General features: G+C 42.9%; 1 protein-coding gene across 1 annotated transcript in view; it reads left to right on the plus strand.

Annotated features, from left to right (window-relative positions):
• Nucleotides 1–22,157, plus strand: part of mki67 (marker of proliferation Ki-67) — a 33,237-nt gene that overhangs the window by 8,202 nt on the left and 2,878 nt on the right. Inside the window, 1 exon segment of the mRNA XM_032502178.1 lies at nt 21,279–21,500. Within this exon segment, the coding sequence (XP_032358069.1) occupies nt 21,279–21,500 (222 nt within the window).

Below are 22,157 nucleotides of genomic sequence, written 5' to 3' on the forward strand. Positions count from 1 at the left end.
AGGAAGCGATGACTCCTAAAAGAATGAGAGGGGCGGGAGGGCGGGACCGAACTAGCCAACGAGCCTGCAGCAGCAACCATCGGTATGTGCTCGAACCGGCACCTCGGCCTGGTGGTGCTGGGGGAGTAGTTAAATCCCCTGTTACAGCTGTGCCGGGTCAGGGCACGGCTATCAATGAGACATGATACACGATAACCCAACAAAGACCCCAGGTCTATACTTTTGCATCAGCATCTGAATTACGCAAAATACTAACACTGTTCGCTCTACTCGTGCCCCCCTCGTTTTTGGGAACCGCCGGTCTCCTCAGGGATTTTGTAGGAAATCTTCTGGAGTTATCCAAACCTTGATGTCTAAGGCTATATGATGCTGAAAAGCGGACTGTGTGGAATTTTTAACCCGTCCTACCAATGTAGTTTAATGCGCAACTGGTTGCGAATCAGACTGAGGCCTTGATTAATCCGGCACAAGGCCTAGATTATGTGACCCTCCGGTGATTGAAATCGTCCTCTATCCCAACCTGTATAGAACTATCACCCACACTGGTGCCGTTGCGCAAACAGACACGGATGACAACTGCACTGCCATCCTTCCTCTTGGTTCTTAAAATCCTGAATCACTTCCACTTCTTTGGTGGGTGTATGGGAGATGAAAGATGCTGGTGATCCGTGAGGGACCAAATTGCGGGCTTGTATGTCACGGCCATCTTCGCTACAAAGTCCTAATCCCTTGGCATTTGCCTGGGTCTCCCCCCCTCCCTCCCTCCCCGTCCCTCCTCTCCCTCCCTAGCTAAGCCCCCCCAATTTCCTTCCCCACCAAAACATACCCTGTCCAACTGCGGCCTCATTTGCTGACCTGACTGTATACACTTGTCCCATGCACTTGCTTGGAGAGACTCAAAGTTCTCAGGTACTCTATTGCATTAAACCTATATATTTTATCTTATTTTTTTTATCTTTTTTTAACACACAAGGGATTTGAGCACGAAGACCACAGATGTTAAAGTCCCATAGCCCAAAAGCTCACTTTATGAAGGTTTTTTCAACCTTAATATGCTTCCCATCCAATGACTAAAATGGCGATAGGTTAAACCGAGCCCGGGTGTCCTGCTCTGCCTTTTGGGGTGACACTAAGGCTATATAAAAAGCAGCCAAAGAGCCCTTTCCATGTGACCTTTAACACTGATTTTCTGGGGTTGCGTGCATTAGGAAATCAGAAGTTGCAATGCATGTCTTTTTTGCATCCTTATCTATCAGGAAGAGATCTTTGCTCTGTTTCTGATAATCTTGGTTTGTGCATAAACATAGTTACCTCCCAGAATCTCTTCATGCCACTCATGACCTAAAGATCAGCTCATTATAATTTGTCCTCTTACGTCATGGACACATGTTAACATGTTTTTTTTTCTTTGATCTAGTTGGGTTAAACGTGAATGCATGAAAAGAAGGATTTCCTTTCAAGCCTATGTTATCTCCCTGTAACTCATCTCTCTAATATACGCCTTGGCCTGGATCTAGAATTGCTTTTTTCTGGCTGTGGTAAACTGGGCCCATGGTTAGATGCACCAGTAAACCAGTGCCTTTGCCCCAAAAACCTTCGGACCTGGAAACTCTCCAATAAATAATTGAGTTGGGGTGGCCTCATTGAGCAGGTTGGCTTGTCATGAATGTTTGACAGTTGACTATTAGTCCTTGTCCAGTTATTCACTGAATCAGCCTTTTAACGACTTACTGTTTGTAACTATTTGTTTATTGGCCGTTTGAACTGGAGCTGCATATGGTCATTCTTGGCATGGCCTTTTTTTTCTTTGCTTTCTTTTTAACTTCGGCAATACTTAGTTGTTATGAACTGATGAAAATCATAAATCAATAAACATGATCAACATATGGAGCGAGAGTTTGCAATGGTTGATATTACCATCTCATGGGCAAACATGCAATAATACACACCTATTGGCCAAGTAATTACCATTTGCTCCCTCTTTGTCAAGATAGTTTCCTCACACTTCCTGTCCAGCCACCCCGTCCGCAGTCTCCTCATCTCTCTGCTTTCTGTCACACAGGGCTTCTTTCGGCGAAGCAGTCCAAAGAAACATGGTTTACCCCGTGTCACCGGGAGAAGAACTGCATCATCACCAGTCACCCGTAACCGCTGCCAGTACGGCCGGCTGCAGAAGTGCCTGGAAGTTGATGTCCAAGGAATGGTGAGTATAAAACTGTGCTGTCCCAGACCATCCCTCCTCGTCTCACGGGCTCTTAAGGCCACAGCACAGATCTCATCATGTGTTTTAATCCCAGAAGGGTAGCATATGTCTACCCACGAACCTGCTGCAGGACGTCCTAACTAAAGCAGCATTTGATGACATTTGATTGTGTTCCACTGCAGAAACCACTCCAAATGGATGCCACCAGATCATCAGCGTTTGAACGGGGATTCAAAGTCGATGTTGCACCGTATTCATTATTCCTTTACACTGTCAATTTTCTCATTCTTTTTTTCTGAGAAATTCTAATGACTGTGGTGGACCCAAAAACAAGTCAAGAGGGAATCAAAGCTGTTTCGAATTTGCCTCACACTTGAGCTTTAAGGTTGAGTTTTGTTTGTTTACGTTTTGAAGAGAAATATCGTAAGAGATGACAAAGGGCGAGCCGTTATGCCCACTCGCATACAGTCGGGGGTGTGCGCCAGCTTGGCAGCCTCTGTTATGAAATGTCTCACCTGCCGAGAGTGAAAGAGCAGGCGTCGCTCCCATCATTGCAACCCCGGGGCTGTGTGAACCACACAACACACAGGCCACACACACTACCCCAGCGTCAGACTTGATAAAGTATTGGAAGAGGTGTTGACCGCAGAGAATCCGAGGACCAAGGGTTTTTACGCTCAGTCTCGATCCCACGACACACTCGGTTTCACACAAGACACAACTTGCTACTTTTACCACTTACCGATAATGTGTGTTCAGGACACATTTGTACTCGTGAATACTGATAACGCTTAGTCAATAAACATGGAAGCATATTCAGACAGGAAGTGTAGCACCCTCTCCTCCTCTCACGGACACCTGTTTAACTCATATAGTCGAACAACCTCCATTGCTCTCTCCCTCTCTGCTGCCTGTCCCCTGAACGCTATTTTCCTCCATCTTTCTGTACAAGTCGTGTGCAGGGAGTGCACTCCCCTGCCACAGCACCGTGCTTACAGTAAAAAGGTTATGTCTCTGATCTCCTGACTCCTTCAATTTGATGGGTGCCATTATCCATGGTTATAAGAGTCACAGCAGCCAGCTCTTTTACACACCACACACACCACAACACACACTCGCACACGCACAGCACCCCAAAACACAAACGGGCATAATCGTTCATTTGGAGAGCCATCTAGTGGTGAATAGTATTACTGAACTGAAGTCTGAAGTCAACACTAGGCTCATGGGTTTCTCAATGGATGAAGGCTTGATTATCTTTCTATCCGACCGGTTTCAACGCCACCTTTGTCCATCTGCTTTTGTGTGTAACAGTAAACCCTTGTTAATTGTGGTTTGTTATGTTTGTGCAATGTGCCGAATGCTCATCTTGTGTCCTCAGCATGTACTTTGGCGCAGTGAAACTGGACTGGGTTGTTGAGAAGGATAGCTGGGCCATCTGGGGCCCGCATGGAGTCCACATGTGGCCTCTCTTTCACAACCACAACCACACGACACCGACACACACACACACACACACACCACTAGAAACGTACAACAGACACCACAACCACCCCAAAGAATCATGCTTGTGCATTTTCATGCACAACTCAAATTATGTCACATTCAAAGTGACAAACACTGAAATGACAAAAACGTGCTTTCCAAAAATGCACGATCCACAGCTCCACTTAAACACCATACACCTCTGTGTCACACACACACACCCACACAGAGTGTGACCTCCTACTATGCCGGGGTACGGTGTGCCCTTGTGTCTGTCGCAGACAGCTCCAGACGCCGTGCCCAGCCTCTGCAGGTTGGCAATGCCAGCATGACGTCGTCAGGATAGGAGGGGCGGAGAGAGGGAGAGGGATGGGGGGGTTTAGGAGCGGTTCAAGGATACGCCCTGTACACCTGGTCCACATTTCATCAAACCTGGCAGTGTGTGTTTAATGAAGACCAAGACTTGTGGTCAAATGAAGGTTACATACCAAGATCACAAAAGAAAATGAATTCACAACTCCATTTAGATGCTAAAACAAATGTTTTTACACATGTTTGCCCCCAGTACAAGTGTTTCCCCAAGATGGGGTCACACATTTATGCACATTACACCCCACCATTTCCCTTTTTTTTTTTTGCCTTTTAAAAAAAAAAACAACTCTTCAGCCTCTACTACTATTATATCCTGCATAATAGTTTATATTTGTACACATCTGAGACAGTAAAACTTGTGATTTGCAGAGATTGCAAGTTGACTTTGGTCACGCGTATGAAGCCTAAAGGCTACACATTTTAAATCTTTCGTTTGTGCATCAGGGATATCACATTCCAGTCTTGCACATCCTTGTACAATTTTTTTATGTTGGTGCTTGTTGCATTTCACTTTCCCCTCCTGTTATCAGTATCCCCCCCTGTCCCCCCCCCCCACCCACACACACTCACACATCACGCACCATTTCCTCGAGAGGTTTACAGCGATAGCAAAAAGTAAAATAAAGAAAGCGCAAGAATTATGGAGAAGCGCAAGGGGAGGATACATCAGTCCAAAGACGAGTAGCATAGAAAGTTAAGCTGCTGAGATGGACGATGAGTTTTGCCCTCATTGTGAGTTGAGAATGAACTATGTATTTTAGTATGGCAAAGTGTAGTATGGAGAGATGGATGAGGAGGTCTGGTAGAGAGCAGGTGAAGGTGAAAATTTCATCCTGTCGACTGTGGCTCCGGCTGCGAGCAGGCAGGAGCACGGGAACATTGATACATTTTTATCTTTCCTTGATATTTACATGCTGTGTGATGGACGGCTGCACAGCGCTTTTAATTTTCCTCAACAGCGAATTAGCCCTGTCTGCCCACCTCTCTCTGTCTTGTATACAGACAGACACAAACACACACACACACACACACAACACCAAGACACACGAAATTGTCCATAACTGCATGCACACGGCTTGAAATCCATGAGGTAGAGCAATGATTGAGTATTGCTGTCCTGTGTGTTGGTGTTGTGTGTGGTGTGTGTGTCTGTCGTCTTTCTGTGTGTGTGTGGTGTGTGGTGGTGTGTGTGTTTGTTGTGTGTGTGTTGTGTGTGTGTGTGTGTGTGTTGTGTGGTGTTGTTGTGTTGTGTGTGTTTGTGTTTTGTGGTGTGTTGCGTTGTCACAGTATTCTATGCACACACACCGCTTTGTACCCATTTTTTATGCATTAACACTAACACAAACATCCATGATGCAACTTCCCCATAGCACTTCATATCTCATAAGCATTTGAAAGATGCGTCGCTGCATTAGTTAGGCACCACACAAACCATCACATGAACACGTGTGTTTCACACCCACACACGACACACAATAAACAAGCAAGCAGTATTTCTTTCATTTTCGCGTCAACCCGCTACAGTACCCCCCCCAAGTTATGCATTGTGGCAATTCGCCATGCGATCCGTCATCGTCCTATAGTTTCTTAATGACTTCATTAAATTGGGTTGTGGCGGCTTATGATTGTGCTGCAAATTTGTCAGCGCGGTTAGTTCTGGACGCATTGGATTCCCCACGTTTTTTATGTGGAATTAATTGGACTACCGACTGCATTGTCAGCCCTCCTCGCCTGGCAACACGGGCACAGATCCCCAGATCAGCCGCATAACGTGGCTGGCCCAGATATATTCACAGCTTGACTCTCAGTTTTTTGGCCACTGCTCAAAAGCGATGGTTGCTTAAGAAGGGTTTCCTTCACTACCAAGGACATGATTAGCTCATTAGGAAATGGGAGTGGTGATCCATTTTTGTTGCTTTGTTTTTTTGTTGACATAGTTCATACATACCCCATCTAACCATTCTGGATAAATCGTGATTTGTGCAGACCTTTGACTTCTGCATATCCCAATGTTTGTGGTTGGCTAACACATCACCACATGAGACCAATGGAAACGCTGCCAATACAGCGTTACCATGCCCTAGTCCGTCCAGCGGTCTTCTCTCATTGCTTGTTGTGCGAGCAGTTGTCTAAGCACTACTAGTACAGCATCAACTTCCAGCCCCCTCCTTCCTCCTTCATGTTTCCTCCCGTGCAGGAGTCCTTTCTTGGGCTTATTGTTGAGCTGCATGCGCCGATGACGCATCCCCCCTGGCTCTTGGGCCATCCCCTTGTCACAGACACTGATTCTCCCATCAGCCTGAGCGCAATCTCACCCTCATGTCGAAGGGTTTAGGATTAAGACAAGATAAAGCTGATCTTAGGTCACGACTAGAGGGAAATTCAGTACCTTGAGGGAGGTTAGGTGAGATCCAAACCTGATAGGGATGAGTTTAGGAAAGAGTGGGGTGACTTTTAATGCACACAAATACAATTTGTAAAGGGGAGATAGTGTGCGTGGTAATAAGACGTGAGAGAGGAAAAGATCGTGTTTTGTTAACCGAGAGAGAAGAGAGAGAGAGATAGAGAGAAGAGTAGAGAACGCTGAAGGTTTTTTAATTACCGGGATGTGCCAGCACCGAGCCCTTTGTATAACCCATTATGAGGCATCAGATATTTGTTCATATTATGCTTTTAGATTAGCCGGGACCCCTAATGAAGCTGTGCAATTGTTCACCTTATGTATAGCTCCCATCCCCCCACGAGATCATCACCGTCTATCAGCCTCCACCCCACTTGCCCCTCGTCACCACCCCCAGCTCCACACACACACACCACACACACAACACACACACACACAGCCACACAACACACCACCACCACACACACTACCAAAACACATACACAACACAGTCCTATTCTAACTGCAACCACCCACGTCTGGATTGGTCCGGAGAAATGTATGAGGCCTGTTAATGGGATTCCAGTGCTAGACACCCCCGCCATAGTGTTTTGGTCATTGTGGGGTAGGTTCCACTATCTAAGTCTCCTGCAAGCCAATCGCCCATAGGAAACCCCCCAATGGATTAATTCAGGTTTTTTTTTGCCCCTTGTCCCTCGCATTAACCATAGCCCTACTCCCGATGGAGGCCTCCACACGAACATTTATTCTGTCGCATAGTACAGAGATAGTGTGTGCGATGGCTGGTTGCTCGCAGGACAGAGCTTCTCCCCCCTTCATTGCTGGATACTCATTCCTTTGATCTCAGTTGGTCATTTCAGTTTGTGGACATACGGAACATCTCTGCGTTGCTTAGCAGTGTTTAGTATCCTTTGTTTTCAGCCGATACGGGGGTTCAGATTTCAATTGAATATGAACCGACACACATCGTTTTTAGTTTTTACCTTGCAGTGATTTTATTTCAGATATTTTTTTGGGCATTTTAGGCCGTTTGATGATAGACCAGCTGAGAAGTAGAAAGGGGAGAAACGGGGAATAACATGCAGCAAAGGGCCGCAGGTCAGTCCGAACCCAATGCCCTCCGATCAGGAGTAAACCTCTATATATGGGCGCCCACTCTACCAAACTGAGCTATCAGGGTGCTCCTACAGCAGTGATTTTCAAAACATTATCTGTATATACCTCTCTATTTAAAAAGAATGAAAGCTTAGAAATTAAGCTTGTCAAGGCTAAACTTTGTCACTTAGCCAAATGTCTCATCACACATAGTACTCCTTCACTCTGGCCCTCTCCCCTCCTCCCTGCGCAGTGAGTAATTGACCGAGAACAAAGAAAAAAAAGGATGACAACAAGAAGCGAGTGCACAGAGAGCTATGTGCTGAAGTCCGCACAGAACGACCGATCGCAGGTCGCAAGGCACACCAGAGAAACGTTCCCCTCTCCTCTGCCAGCTGGGCAAAATACACTACGTCAGTACCATGACACTGGCGAGCTGGACGTCCCTGTTTTCACCTTGGATGGTTATTGTTAATTGTAATGAAATGAATCTGGAAATATCATAAACATTTTCCTCCCATTCTTCCCCCTCTTGTCCAGAGTAACAGCTTCAGAACGACGTGTAATCCTTGGACGTATACCTGTGGGACAGATTCAGCGAACTCTCCACCAAGTGCATCATAAGACTTGGAGTTGCTAAGCACGCCCGGCTTCACAACGCTCACCATCGCCGACCAGATCACTCTGTGCTCAAAGCTGCCTGTCTGGACATCCTGGTAAGCAATGACCCATCCTTTTTATTTCACCGATGAAACCCAGATATTTTTCAAAAGAGTACGGAGTATTCCAAAGTTTAACCTATGCCCCATTCTTCTGCTGTCCCAGATACTCCGGATCTGTACACGCTACACCACCAGATCAAGACACCATGACTTTCTCAGATGGACTCACGCTAAACCGAACCCAGTGCACAACGCAGTTTCGGGCCCCCTTACCGACCTGGTTTTTGCCTTTGCCAACCATCCCTTCCTCTAGAGATGATGATGCAGAGACGGGCTGCTCGCGCCATCTGTTTGCTATGTGGAGGTATGGCAAGTTTCTTTCACTTACTCAACATCTCTTTGCCAAGTGGCCGTCTGTTACATGGTCTTACCAGTTTAATAAAGCAATTGCCTAGACTGAGTGGCACCATTGTCCTCTGGAGAAATTCATAGGGCGGCTAAGCTGTGCTCTTTCTTTGAGCACCACCTAGTGGCTAACTGTGACTATGACAAGAGGAGATTGTACTCATTGTTTCTGTCCTTTGTGTTTTCCTCTACAGATCGTCGGATTGGAACAAGCCGAGAAGGTGACGTCTGCAGGGCCCCTCCTGAGGCTTTAAAAGATATATGTAAGGAGAGGAGGCCCCACACACCACACATTTCCCCAAGATGCTGATGAAGATCACTGATCTGAGAAGCATCAGTGCTACAGGTCTGTCACTTGTCACAAGTGTTGATATGTAATAAGCTAAAAGATTAGTTGATTAATGAATTATCGTTAGTTTTCTATATTAGTGTTGCTTATTTTTCTCAATTTTTATATCGTAATAAAATTGTGTTGAGAATGACTGAATGTCCTAAAATGTATTAAGTGAGTACCTTATTGTAGCTTACTTTCTCTCCCACTCCCTTCCTGCAGAGCTGAGCGTGTCATCACACTAAGATGGAGATCCCCGCTCCATGCCCCCCTCTCATCCAGGAGATCTGGAAACTCAGAAGGTCTTGAAAGCGTAGCCGCCGGCGGCCGGCCCAGTGGTGCCCCCCCAGGCAGCTGCAGCCCAGTCTGTCCCTAGCTCTGCCCAGCATCCAGCCACACAATCGCCCTTAGAGCAACGCCCACCTTTTTTTATTAATCCACACGACGCTCTCTTCTCCTCCCTCAACGCTCCTAAGAGGAGGGCGGAAGGGGAGGTGGGGGCCTTGACCCTGATGCTGACACCAGGAGACCGGCGGAGCCAACCTCCTTCTCCTGCTACGACACAAAATCCCCACCTCCTGATCTGCTTTCCCTCACAGTCCGGAGCACCGTCCTGATGTGAGGGGAGGTACGGCGGGGCGGCCGGGGCAACAGGATGCCTCCTGAGAGAACACACTGTAACACTGCTGATACATCCTCCCCTCTCCCTCCACTCTCCCCTCCACTGCTGCTCCTCCCTTTCCCACCTTTTTTCCAAAAGACTAATGGAAACCAATCCGGATGCACGTGGCGACCAGTCTTCGAACGGAACCGAGAGTGGGTGGTCACCGTGGGACAAATATATGATCAAGGGACAATGCATAAAGACTGACTTGACAAACCCAGACACTTTTTTGTTGTCCTTGCTTCAGACTGCAAGCTTGGGACTTGTCAAAAGAGCCCCCCCCCGCCCCCCCCCCCTCAAAAGACTCTGGGTCTTTTCTTCCTTTTTCCCACCTTCAAAAAACAGATTTCGTACAAAAGATATATAATAATATATAAAAAGTTAGGAACTATTGTAATGACATTTCGGAACTGAATGCGGGTTGACAGGAGACATGTTTTCTGAGATTAGAAATTGTTGTACTCCCTCACTGTTTGAATGTTTTCATACCCATCGAGAGTATTGAGAGAGACCTTTCAGTTGTATCCATTTGTACATTATTCTAATTAACAAAAGATGTTGTAAAATTTATCTCCAGTCTACACACATGCACACCACAACAAAAACACCACACACATCCACACATGCACACCACACACAAACGTGCACAGAAAACATTCTTAATGAATACACCTACTATTCCTTTGGATTTGTTTCCTTTTTTTCTTTATTTTTTTTGCTTCCAAAGAATGGAAAAAATGATTGTATGAACGGGTTGTATGTATGTCACAGTCCTTTCAAGAAATCAATTAATGAAGATTCATTATTAAGGTGTATTTAGTAAGTAGCCTTAATTTTTTGTATATAGCTGTATTCATTCTTTTAACAACTATGAAGAGTTTTAGGCTTCACCTGATTTTTTTTTTTTTTTTTTTTTAAAGAATACCGTTATCTGTTTTGTTTAGAGTTTGTGTGCAAGAAAACACATTTTGAGCCATTTTAACTGAGGAAGTTCTTTCATGTTTTGTGTCCTACTAAATACTGACAAGCCCTTAACCATCACTGGCTGTTCAGAATGTGGTTTTCAACAGACAAGTTCAACCTCCCCCCCCCCCCCCCCCCCCCCCCCCCCCCCCCCTTCACTTTTAAAACATGTTTTACACACAGTATAATGACAAGTATCACTCCATCGGGGCATAGCTTTTTTTTGGCCATTTGCAGAAAGAGATGATGTTTTTCTGAAAATGGTAAGCCAGATGCCACTTGTACCTGCCGGTTTCAAGTGACCAAAGCACTCAGCTTCCAAAGAGGTAAAATGTGACGAATGTGTACATACACACTGTATTAAAACACAGTGATTCTCATTAGTCTCTGAATGGATCACTAATCTGTATGGATGGGAAAAGACTAGATTGTAGTGATACCTCTGCTATGTCATGTTGTCAGGCAAGTATGGTCCAAATGTGATGTCTCTCACAGAATCTCCCTCTGCAACCTGTGGTAGAAATGAGCTATGTGACTTTTTGCCGGACCCAGAGCAACCTCGCACCCTGTGACTCACTTTCGCCAAAACGCCTTCCACCGTTAACACACACCATTTCATCTAGACCGTTGTTACTGTACACACGCCAATGTCTCAGGAAGGAATCCTTTTGTGTGCTTGGCCTGGTCTATGTTCTGTCTGCACCCCCTAACCCTCCTATCACCAGATGCACACATACACTTCTGCTACTGATGCCCCTGAATCTTCTTTTCAGTCACGTCTTTTTTTGTTGCCGCCGACCATGGACTTGTGCAGAGAGACACCGACCCTGACCCCCAGACGTCCGACTAAGGATGCATGTGGAGTCACTACTCTCAGAGTCGTTCATGTTCTTTTTTTATTTGTACGGTCAAGCGTGCTTTCAACATTTAGGCTTCACCGTCCGAACAGCGCACAACTTTTCTTCCCTCCACAGCTAATCTTTAAATAGCAACAGACAACACCGGTCATTCTGAGAAATATGGAATATGTGGCAATTTTGTCAAGATTATCAAGTGACTTTGGAAAAAAAAAAAAACAAAAAAAAGATACAAAAATAAAAACAACATTTAATTTAAATGTGTTTGTTTGTTCACGGTGTGTCATTCTTTGCATTCTCTGCTACAGCCGGTGTCCTCCGTAGGTTTTTTAAGCTCACACACATAGAAAAAAAAAAACAAGGGTTAACAGGTCCCTCTTAACATTCATATTTTGGCTTTCACCCCTGGATAAATACCAGCAGAAAATGTAATCACAATTGGTTAGTTTACTTCCTCTATAGGTTTCATTATACACTCATGCTCAACCAATACAGTTTTTGCGCAATACAGCCTTACTTATTCCAGTTTTAACCAGTATTTTGGGGTGGCTAATGTTCCACTTTGGATATTTGCTGTATAAAACACAAACAGTGTCCACTTTGCTGACTTTCTCTCGCTTATGTTTTAACATTTCCATTATTCTGTAATTGCCATTTGCGCTAAATTTACACAGACTTAACAAGCATATAATAAAAATGTGGGAAAATTGAAATTGGAAACTCTGCCAAAAACCAAACTAAGTTAGATTGGATTATAGTATGTGGAATAGCTCTATATAGTGCACAGTATATTATTATTGTTATTATTAAATGCATATTTAATGCAGTCTATAAGTTTAGGGAAGATGTTCCCCTGTTGAGTGGTGTCAACTCGAGACACTGGCAGACAAATCTGTGCTTACTTTAGGCCTTCCATCCATTGCTTCCAACTAGTTGGCACACCTAACAACCCACTGTCTAGAAACACATGGCACTTATACTAACACTAAGTTAAATAAGAGGGGGGGGGGGGGGTGCTTTAATCTTTAATCTACATGACAAAATGTACATTTTTTCTCTCTAAATGAACCCTCCTCTTGAATTCATTGCATGGATAACTAACGTTAGTCTAATTGTTTTGAAATGAAACGTTGTTTTTGGTAACAGGAAGAGACAATGTTTAGTTCTAACTTTGATTGTTCCCACTTTGAAAACTATTAATAACATTCATTTTATAGGTAAAGTAGAACATTTTCTTTTTCAATTGATGATCTAAACATTTTTGTTGTAACATTCATGATATAAGAAGTCAAGTTACCAATAAACATATTATCTTAAATTAAAAAACTTATTTTAAAACCTATAGTATTTGCCCCGCCTCTTTCCGAGCTGTGACGTCTCACACCATCACAATCCTTCGCGCGGATTCAAACATTTTCAAATCAATTTCACACTCACCAAAGTGAGATTGTTCCGCCAAAATCGTAACAAACATAGTCCCCTTTCATGTAAATGCAGGTAAATTGTTGCCGAGATCAAAATTGAAGTTCAAAACGTAGTAACGAAAATAAATAATAATTGTACCCCAAAACGTCAGTTAACAACACAAACATCAAGAGTATTTTTAAGGTTACTGTGAATATGTTGGCGGAGTGATACAACGACAACTATCTGTAATCGGCGAGAGACGTCATGTTACTGCTGACCAAGGTAGCATACGTTAGCCGTTCGTCAATATACATTGTAGGGTACGGACATGAATCGTACGTTAGGTTCTATGATATATGCTAAATTTCTCTTTACCACATCCCGGTCGATGTTTATATGGATTTCCAGAAGTTGACGTGTCTTTGGAGCGGACCTTCCAGGTAACTGTTTTTGACCAACTTTACAACGCTTACGTTACAAATGTTTACAATCTGTCGGTCGTTCAAATCTTAGCGACATAACGTTATTAATGTTATCTAGGGTTTTAAGAACGTGCTATCTGTTTAGTAAGTTTTTAATTGTCTAATGTCTATTCATCTTCTTAATTCTAATCATCTAACGCTATTCTGACAAGCTTAGTTATATTGTCACCATCGTGTCGCGTTGCACGTGGAGTTTTACATCATTGCCAGTGTATTTTAAAATACGTTACCTACACAACGACCTGCTGATTTGAAACTATGCCTCACGTTGTGTTCTAGTTACATTCCTAATGTACAACACACAGCCGGCCAAAACGTACATAATTAATGTTCTAATCGTCGGTTGTTATATCGTTAAGCTAGAAATTAACGGTACGTTTTTTTTTTTTTTCGCAGCATTTTGCCTTCCGTTTGTAGCATGTTTCCAGAAGGCTTCTTTCTAACATTAAATTGCTTTGTTTACCTAACGTTTAACTTGACGGTGCTTGAGCTAGCAGTTAGCGCCTGCTATTTTGACACTGTTTGCTCGTGTTCTCAGGTAACGTTACGAAACTGCCATTGCACGGAAATAGGCGTTATTAAGATTGGGAGGCGATGGATGAGTTTCCTCTTTCATTCAACATGCCTAATTGGAAGGTGAGATCTTTAAATTCATTCGGTGATTTTAAATGTTTGTCATGCCATGTGTTCAGATTTCCGTTTGAAATCTTTCTCTCTCTCGTCGTGATTGTAGTTATCTTACATGAGTACCGCAGAAAGCACATGTTATGTGGAGTTCATGTTGAGTTGGGCAGATGTGCTGTAAACAGACTCTGGGGGCGGGCCATCTCTGGTGACGTCAGAGTCTACCTATGCTTGTCTGCTCCGACCAATTGACTCTCTTTTGCTTATTAAACCTTCAGTTCACTGTAGTTTAGACCATGTGGCATTTCATTGCTACTTACAAACGTCACTTACATTTAAACCTAATATATTTCAGTAACTTGTCTCTTTTGACTCATTTTGTTTCTTTGTCTTAACAGGAGACTGACTGCGATATTCGTATTCAGCTTCTCAGTCTCCAAGGAGCATTGCCAAAATGACTTGAATGAAAATAAAGAGGTAAGAGCCACATTTTAAACTAGAACATGACCTTTTCAGTGGTTTAACTTAATAATATCTGGGATAATGAGGATGTTTCTATTGAATGGTCACCTTATAAGTTATGTTTTGATCACTACACATCATGGACAAAGGCAGGGATTGGTCCACCCAGGGAGGGTGTCTGTTGATCAAAGGCCTAAACACCTGTTGACCTCTGGTCATCACTGATTATGTGTACAAGTAGCACCCGATGTTGAACTATTTTTTACATTCTTAAAAAAAAAGTGTCATTGTAGATTCACTTGGTGAAACTTGTCCATGTTAAGTAAGCCTAGCTGACACGGTTTTCTACTTTGAGCTTCTTTAACCAACTGTTTGAGGTGATTGTTTTTTTTTTTTTTTTCTCACCAGGTCATTTTGACAAATTTGAGCTCAGTGACTCCAACTTGTTTATAACGAGAGGCTTTGCATCGTCTGAGCGTTGAAGCATGGAGATGTGAATACTGTTATGACCGTTCTTTTAGTGAGTATGAAGCAACGTCTTGTTGCCTCAGACTTGTTTTCCCTCCACAGTCACCGGTTCATCACTTTTGACCTTAGACTGTACAAATATGGAAATAGACTCCTTGATGTCACCCAAAGGTTTCTGTAGAGTCTGTTTGTTTTTATTAAAGGGATATTTCACTGTTGAAAGATGCATATCTTAAATTGGTCCCTTATGTAGTAGAATGTGAATTTGTTTTTTAAATGGTGCCTTCCTATGCAGAAAACCCGAAAATGTGCTTTTTGGCTTATGTGGATGAAGACACAAAATCCTAACTGGCTTGCAGTCCCAGCTGCTAGGCAAAAATGCCTTAGACAATTTTTGCATCATTCCCCCCCCCCCCCCTCGAAAATACTACCGGGTTTCACTGATGCAAAGCTAATACTAATTGGTGAAGTCCGCCCTTCTCCATTTACCTCTGCTTTAGAGCACATTAAACAGGGACATACAATCTACTCTAGTACTGGCATAATGCCATTAAAGAGCACCCTAACGGATGCAATGAGATTTTTTTGCATACCATTTTATTGACAGATGTAAATTAGATCTTACTTTTATTTTGTTAATGGTCATTTCAGGTTTGCGTACCCTCCACCACCACACCAAAGAAGAGGTCTTCCAAGGAGGAAAAACTGAAACCCTCAAAGTAACCTACATTTTTTTTAAATCCCTTGCACATTGCAGCCTTCCCAATGTCTTGAGTTTCCCTACACTACTATGAATTTGGATTGTCTTACAAATTTGTTAATAAAAGTTTCATGTTTAGGTTCTTCAAGATCACAATGTGGGTGCTACTGTCACCACTGACAACCGGAGAAAAAGATGTTCTGAAGTTACCACCGGTGAGTTTGTGTGATGTGGTTGTTGTTTCAAATTAGCAATTTGAGATTGCTATCATTCATTCATTCATTCATATCCCACTCATTTCTAGTTCTAGGAATCTCACAGATCATAAACAATTTTTGTGCAGCCTTACTCTAATTCCGTCCCCAATCTGTTCCGTTAAAAGGGATTTAGCGTCTGTAGTTTTCCTCCGGTCTCTAGTCTTACACTTGTTTTAATTTATGCTATCATTGTACAGGCCTTTTTAATGCAAATTTTGTTTCTTTATTGTTCATTTTTAGACCCCTCTGGAAAGATGGAACTAACAATGACAACATCCGCGACCCCTGGAGAAAACTGTGGAGGTGAAACTAAGGAGGTCGATACCAAAGCAAGACCAGCTCCCCCTTCAGCGATCTGTATCAAATGATCAAAAAATCTCTGGATGTCAAGACCCCTCGGGTATCTTCTGCCATGGGTGCTGTCAAACACCTACCTCAAGGTTTTGCACTCCAAAACCTGGTTCATGAGGAAAAATGATGGACACCTGTCCTTTCATCAGAAGAGAAATCCTCCAAGAAGGATAAGTTAAAGTTTTCCTGTAGCTGACGAAAACTATGGGCAGGCTGAAAATGTAATTACGGAACCCCCAAGTCTGTTAAGAAGCACAGGATGTCCTTCCAGGTTCTTTCGGCTGAGGTGGGCCAGACCTGAGTTTGGGGAAGCTGTAATTGTTGCCGACCTCTGAAGCAACTTCACCCCAGAAGCGAAGCCGTAACGCCCCCCAGAGGTTCAGGCATGTGAGTTGGAACCCAAATCACCCGTGAGACGGAGAAGCAAGGAGGCCGAACCTGCCTTGACTGAGGAAAAAGAAGCAGCAGTGACCCTACCCCAAATGGATGGTCTTAGAATGTCAATCACCAAGGAATTCCTGGGAAGGTAATACATGTTGTAGTACTATATTGTGTCTCTTTTTGTTTTTGAGTGTTCACGTGTGTTTGGTTGACCTATGTTTGGTTGTTACTGACGTACAATCATGTTTACATTTCAAGATGCGTCCAAAAAACGCAAATATGGAGAGTGGTGGCCGACTCTCCCCACCACAAATGAAAAGGAAACGTGTTTCCTTTGGAGGTTACCTGTGTCCTGAGTTGTTTGACAAACGTCTGCCTCCAGACTCTCCATTATGCCAAGGGGCCACTCCACGGAGAAGCTTGTTGTTACTTAAACCCAAGCTCTCACTCCTCAGACGAGCATCAGCCTTGGTTTTGCCACCGGTAAGACCAAAGTGAGGATAATGATCTCAAGTAGTGACCTAAAAATAGTTATCTCCCTTATGCTGTCTTCTTAAATTGACTTTTGCTCTGTAGGATTTTAAGAAGAGCATCCAGATAGCCCTATAGTGGCTGCAAAAATGAGGACCCCCGTCCCCCCAAGTCATCAAAGAAGTCACCAAAACCCAGGACACCCTCTCCAAAGCTGCGCCTGCCTGCAGAACGTCACCAAAATCTAAGAGTCCTTCGCCTGCAAGAGGAAGGTCTCCCATTGTTGGGGTATCACCCGAGTCCAGACCCCCCTTAATAACAAGGCGCTTCTCTGTGTCCACCATCATCACACATCTCCAATTGCAAGAATCCTGTAACTGATCAGGTGCCTTTATCACTGTAACTCCTAAAATACCCCTGAGGAGGAAGAGCATGTCCTGGAGACTCCAGTACCTCAGAGTGCTGTAAAAGTAATGCGCGCAGAAGAAGTGGCATTTCACGGGCATCTCTAAAGGTATAGTTAGACCCTGAAATATTTATCTATCTATCTATCTCTCGTTATAAACTCTTGTCTTTTGTTTGGATTAATCAAGTGAAGGCAAAGCTTAAAGCATTCAACTGAATAAAAAAAAATGTTTGAATGGCAAAGTATAATTAAAGGGGAAAATTTCAGTTCTAGCTGGAGCTTTCCGCTGTTGATCTGTTTTCACTTTTCAGTTCAATAATGCAAGAGTTTTGGATTTCAAGTTGACCAAAATATTCGTGATCATGACATTTTTTTCACAATCGAGCAGCCTTACCTCATACTCATCTTCTGATTAGCTCGTAGTCCTTTACCTAGCTACTGCGCATGTGATACTCCCACAACGAGAAATAGAAGTATGATGCCTCATTCTGTAGCTAAAACAAGAGCTCAACACAACAGTGAAAAGAGAGCTGCAGCAATGTGCAGTACAAAAAATATGGTGTTTTTTTGAAAATTAAACCATGTAAACCTATCTGGTACAACCTCAAAATACAGTTATGAACCTTATAAAATAAGCAGAATATGAACACTTTAACTAAATTTTTCATGCGCACACACCTCAATGATATTAAACATTTGGTTATCATATAATTCAGAAATAAGTTGTTTTTAATGCTCAGGATTTTCCTTGGGGCCTTATTGTTTTTAATGTTGTGTGTTTTTTTTTTTTTTTTTTGTCTCACTTCAGTCAAGAATTCCTGGGGCAGACATTGTGAGATTGGGCCAACTAAGCCTCAAGTTGCTGTTCCAGCTAAAAACGGTCACCAAAAGGCAACAAAGAGATTTTGGCCAAACCACAGGTAAAGTCAATATTTTAACGATTGCATGGTACTATACGTCATTGTATGCCTCAGATTTTTAATCTGCAATGCCTTTTTTTTTTTTTTTTTTTTTGTTTGTTTTGTTTCAAGATCTGTTTATAAAGGTTCAATAAAATACCATTTTAAATACATTTGTAAATGCAAATATTTCCATATACATATTGACAAATTTGAGAAAAGAAATATTCTCACTTTCAGACCCCTGAACAAAACTCAAAGACCATGTCAGCACTGGACATGCAGACTCACCTGTTACCATCGTTTGTGGGCAGAGCTCACCAACAAAAGTTTTACATCCACTGGTGCTGCGCCAAGACTGGTCACCAATATTGCACCTCCTGAAAAAGAACATGAAATGGATAGAGACTGAGTGGTAATTAACCTTTTCCTGTCCCAACAAATTGGAACATTTTGTTTTTGGAATGCAGTTTGGACTTAAATATTTTGCTTTATTGGTGTTGTATTTTCAGGAATTCGGAAATGTTAAAGACACCTATCATGAAGGAGATAGGATCATTAATTGATGAGAACGATGCCACAAAGACGCCAGTGGGAGGTCTAGCAGCATCCGTGGTAGAACCATCAGTGTTGAACACGCCGGAGGAGCCAGGTAAAGTGGGTGGGTGGGTGGGTACTGTTGTTAGGAAACAACCAAAGCATACATTTATAGTCTGCCTAATTGCTAAGACTGAGTTTTTTTTTAACTTATGTAATTAAATGTTAAAAAAAAATGACTTGTTTCCACAGTGAAAGATGGTGTCTCCACTGACTGTTCTCTACTGTAAAAGTCAAAGATCAACTCTGTAAGCATGAAACGCCCCCTTGATGATGACGACCAGAATCTAGCTCGTCTGCACCCCTGCCTTTGAGATTCACCTCTGACGATTGCAGCGAACGCATGTGTAGATTTGAAGACAACCTCTGTAACAACTCCAACAGAAGCCCAGAATTGCCAGAGTGTCTCACCGGGTAAGAGGATACATGAAGACGCCAAGACAGAAGGCCGAGCCTGTTGAGGACATCAGAGTGAGGATTTTAAAGACCCCTACATAGACCCCCGAACAACAAGTGTCTCACCGGGTCAAGAGAATGTGACGACTCCGAGACAGGAGCCTGAGCCTGTAGAGGGACATCAAAGTGGAACTTCTGACAACTCCCAAACGAACCCTGAACAACAGTGTCTCAGTCGGAGTTTAAGATAATTTGTAAGACACTCATCATGAGGCTGAACCTCTTGAAGATGTTCAAGGGAACTTCTGCAAACGTCCCAAAGCTCTAAAGCTGGTGATGCGAGTTTGGCTGGTGTTGAGCAACGGTTGAGAACGTCAGCACACATGCAAGAATCTGAAGACCTATCTGAAATGACGGACCCAACACCACAAAAAGTAAAAGCTCTCCATTGGTACCTCCCAAAGAAAAGGGCCAAACCTGTTGATACCTTGTATCAAGAGGCTTGTGAAAACACCGGCAGAGCCGTAGTGCACCAAGGAAGACTTTAGGGGACTTCGGAGCTATGGAGGAGCGGGCTGAACCCACGACAACTGGAGCAATGGGTAATAACCAGAACATGCAAAAAAATAAGGATTGTAAATATTAACTGCTTGTTATTTAATTGATATAGAAAAAAGGGATTTTGGTCAAAAGCTTAAACTTGAGTGTGCATGTGCTGACGAGCTGTGGTTTTGCAGTTAAGCATTTCATTTGATCATATAACACCAGTATAAAACATGTAGGCTTATTTTAGTTTGTAGATCAAAATCTTGTGTAGCCGTGCCTTTGAAATGACATTTGACTAATTTTAATACGAGACATCGGTGCTGCTTACTTTGCTTTATTTTAAGTGCGTGCTCATTGTCTAAATTGTTTTATTTTTTTAACAGGTTTGAGGATCAAACGGCTCCAGATTGTGATGAAGATGTAGCAAAAGGTAGTTTGTGTTTAGATACAAATGTGTTCCATGAGGGATTAGTGTCCTAAAGCTATATGATCAGGAGCTGGATTTATACTGTGTAATAAAAATATTTCCATGTAAGACATAGGATAAATAATTGATTCGTAAATGCATTGCGATTCTCTCTAGAACAATACAATGCTCGATTCTGTGTTTTGTTTTTATATATATATAGATATATATATATATATATATATATACATACACACACACACACACACATGTATTTTATTTAAAGTTACTGTTTCCAGACAAGTACAAATCAGAAAACAGAACCGAAAAGAATAGGATAATGACAACTTGGAGTTTAGGAAAGGTGCAGGAAGAAAACACAAAATCGTTTTGTTGGTATTATACACCATGATCTATAAGACATACATAAAATAATTAGGCAAAACAAATGTTCTATGAGCCAATTCTCCTCCTTTAAACATGACTGAGCCTCTGACATGGAAGTACTGTGAAGTGACTTTCACAAGCATGTTTAAAGCTTAAACATGGATGCTACAAAATAAAAACCTCAGACAACACATTTCTTAACTCTTGACAAATAATGGATGTCAATCTCAAAAAAAGTCATGTATTTTTAAATCCGCATGGAATTGCATAAATGTTGCATGATAATAGTTTAGAATCGAATCGGTGGCCTCTTGAATCAATCGTGAGGTGCCAAGACATTCCCACCCCTAGTAGACATCAAAGCATTTGATTTTCATTGAATATTTACACCTGATCACATAGCTTTTCAAATGGCATATGAATCTGTTTGCTACTTCCCCCCCACCCCCCCCCCCCCCCCCCCCCCTTACAACGTGAATGTTATTGAGGACACTGTCTGAATGAACATTGCACAGAAGGTACTTGCTGTGGAATCCTGTTGTCAAAGCATGTAACCTGATGCAAATATTTCTCTTTTTGCCATTATATATTGTTTTTCAGAAACGGATGCAAATGAAGTTGTCGTTGACCACATGGGGGAGGTGCCAAGTGGACACAATGAATCATTAGTTGCCATGGAAATGATCTCTCAAGCACCTGTAGATGAGGATATATATATGGAACAACCCAAAGTGGACGCAGCGGATGAGAATGCATCTGGAGAACAACCCACAGTGGACGCGGTAGATGAGAATACATCTGAAGAACAACCCACGGTAGATGAGATTGTAACTGAAGAACAACCCACACTGGACGTGGTAGATGAGAGTACATTTGAAGAAAAACCCACGGTAGATGAGAGTACATCTGAAGAACCCACGGTAGATAAGAGTACATTTGAAGAACAACCCACGGTAGATGAGAATACATCTGAAGAACAACCCGCAGTGGAAATGGTAGATGAGATTGTACCTGAAGAACAACCCGCAGTAGATGTAGCAGATGAGACTACATCTGAAGAACAACCCGCAGTAGAGTACAGATGAGTAACATACTTGAGAACAACCCGCAGTAGATGTAGCGATGAGACACATTACAAGACACACCCGCATAGATGTAGCGATGGCTACATCTGAAGAACAACCCGCAGTAGATGTAGCAGATGAGACTACATCTGAAGAACAACCCGCAGTAGATGTAGCAGATGAGACTACATCTGGAGAACAACCCGCAGTAGATGTACCAGATGATACTACATCTTGGAGAACAACCCGCAGTAGATGTAGCAGATGAGACTACATCTGAAGAACAACCCGCAGTAGATGTAGCAGATGAGACTTCATCTGGAGAACAACCCACAGTGGAGACTGCTACTGGGAAAGTCACAGAAATGGACACAACTGCCACCGAAGCTGAGCATGAGAAGAAATCCGTTCGAGG

This window comes from Etheostoma spectabile, chromosome 21, assembly GCF_008692095.1.
Source record: "Etheostoma spectabile isolate EspeVRDwgs_2016 chromosome 21, UIUC_Espe_1.0, whole genome shotgun sequence".
Taxonomy (NCBI): domain Eukaryota; kingdom Metazoa; phylum Chordata; class Actinopteri; order Perciformes; family Percidae; genus Etheostoma; species Etheostoma spectabile.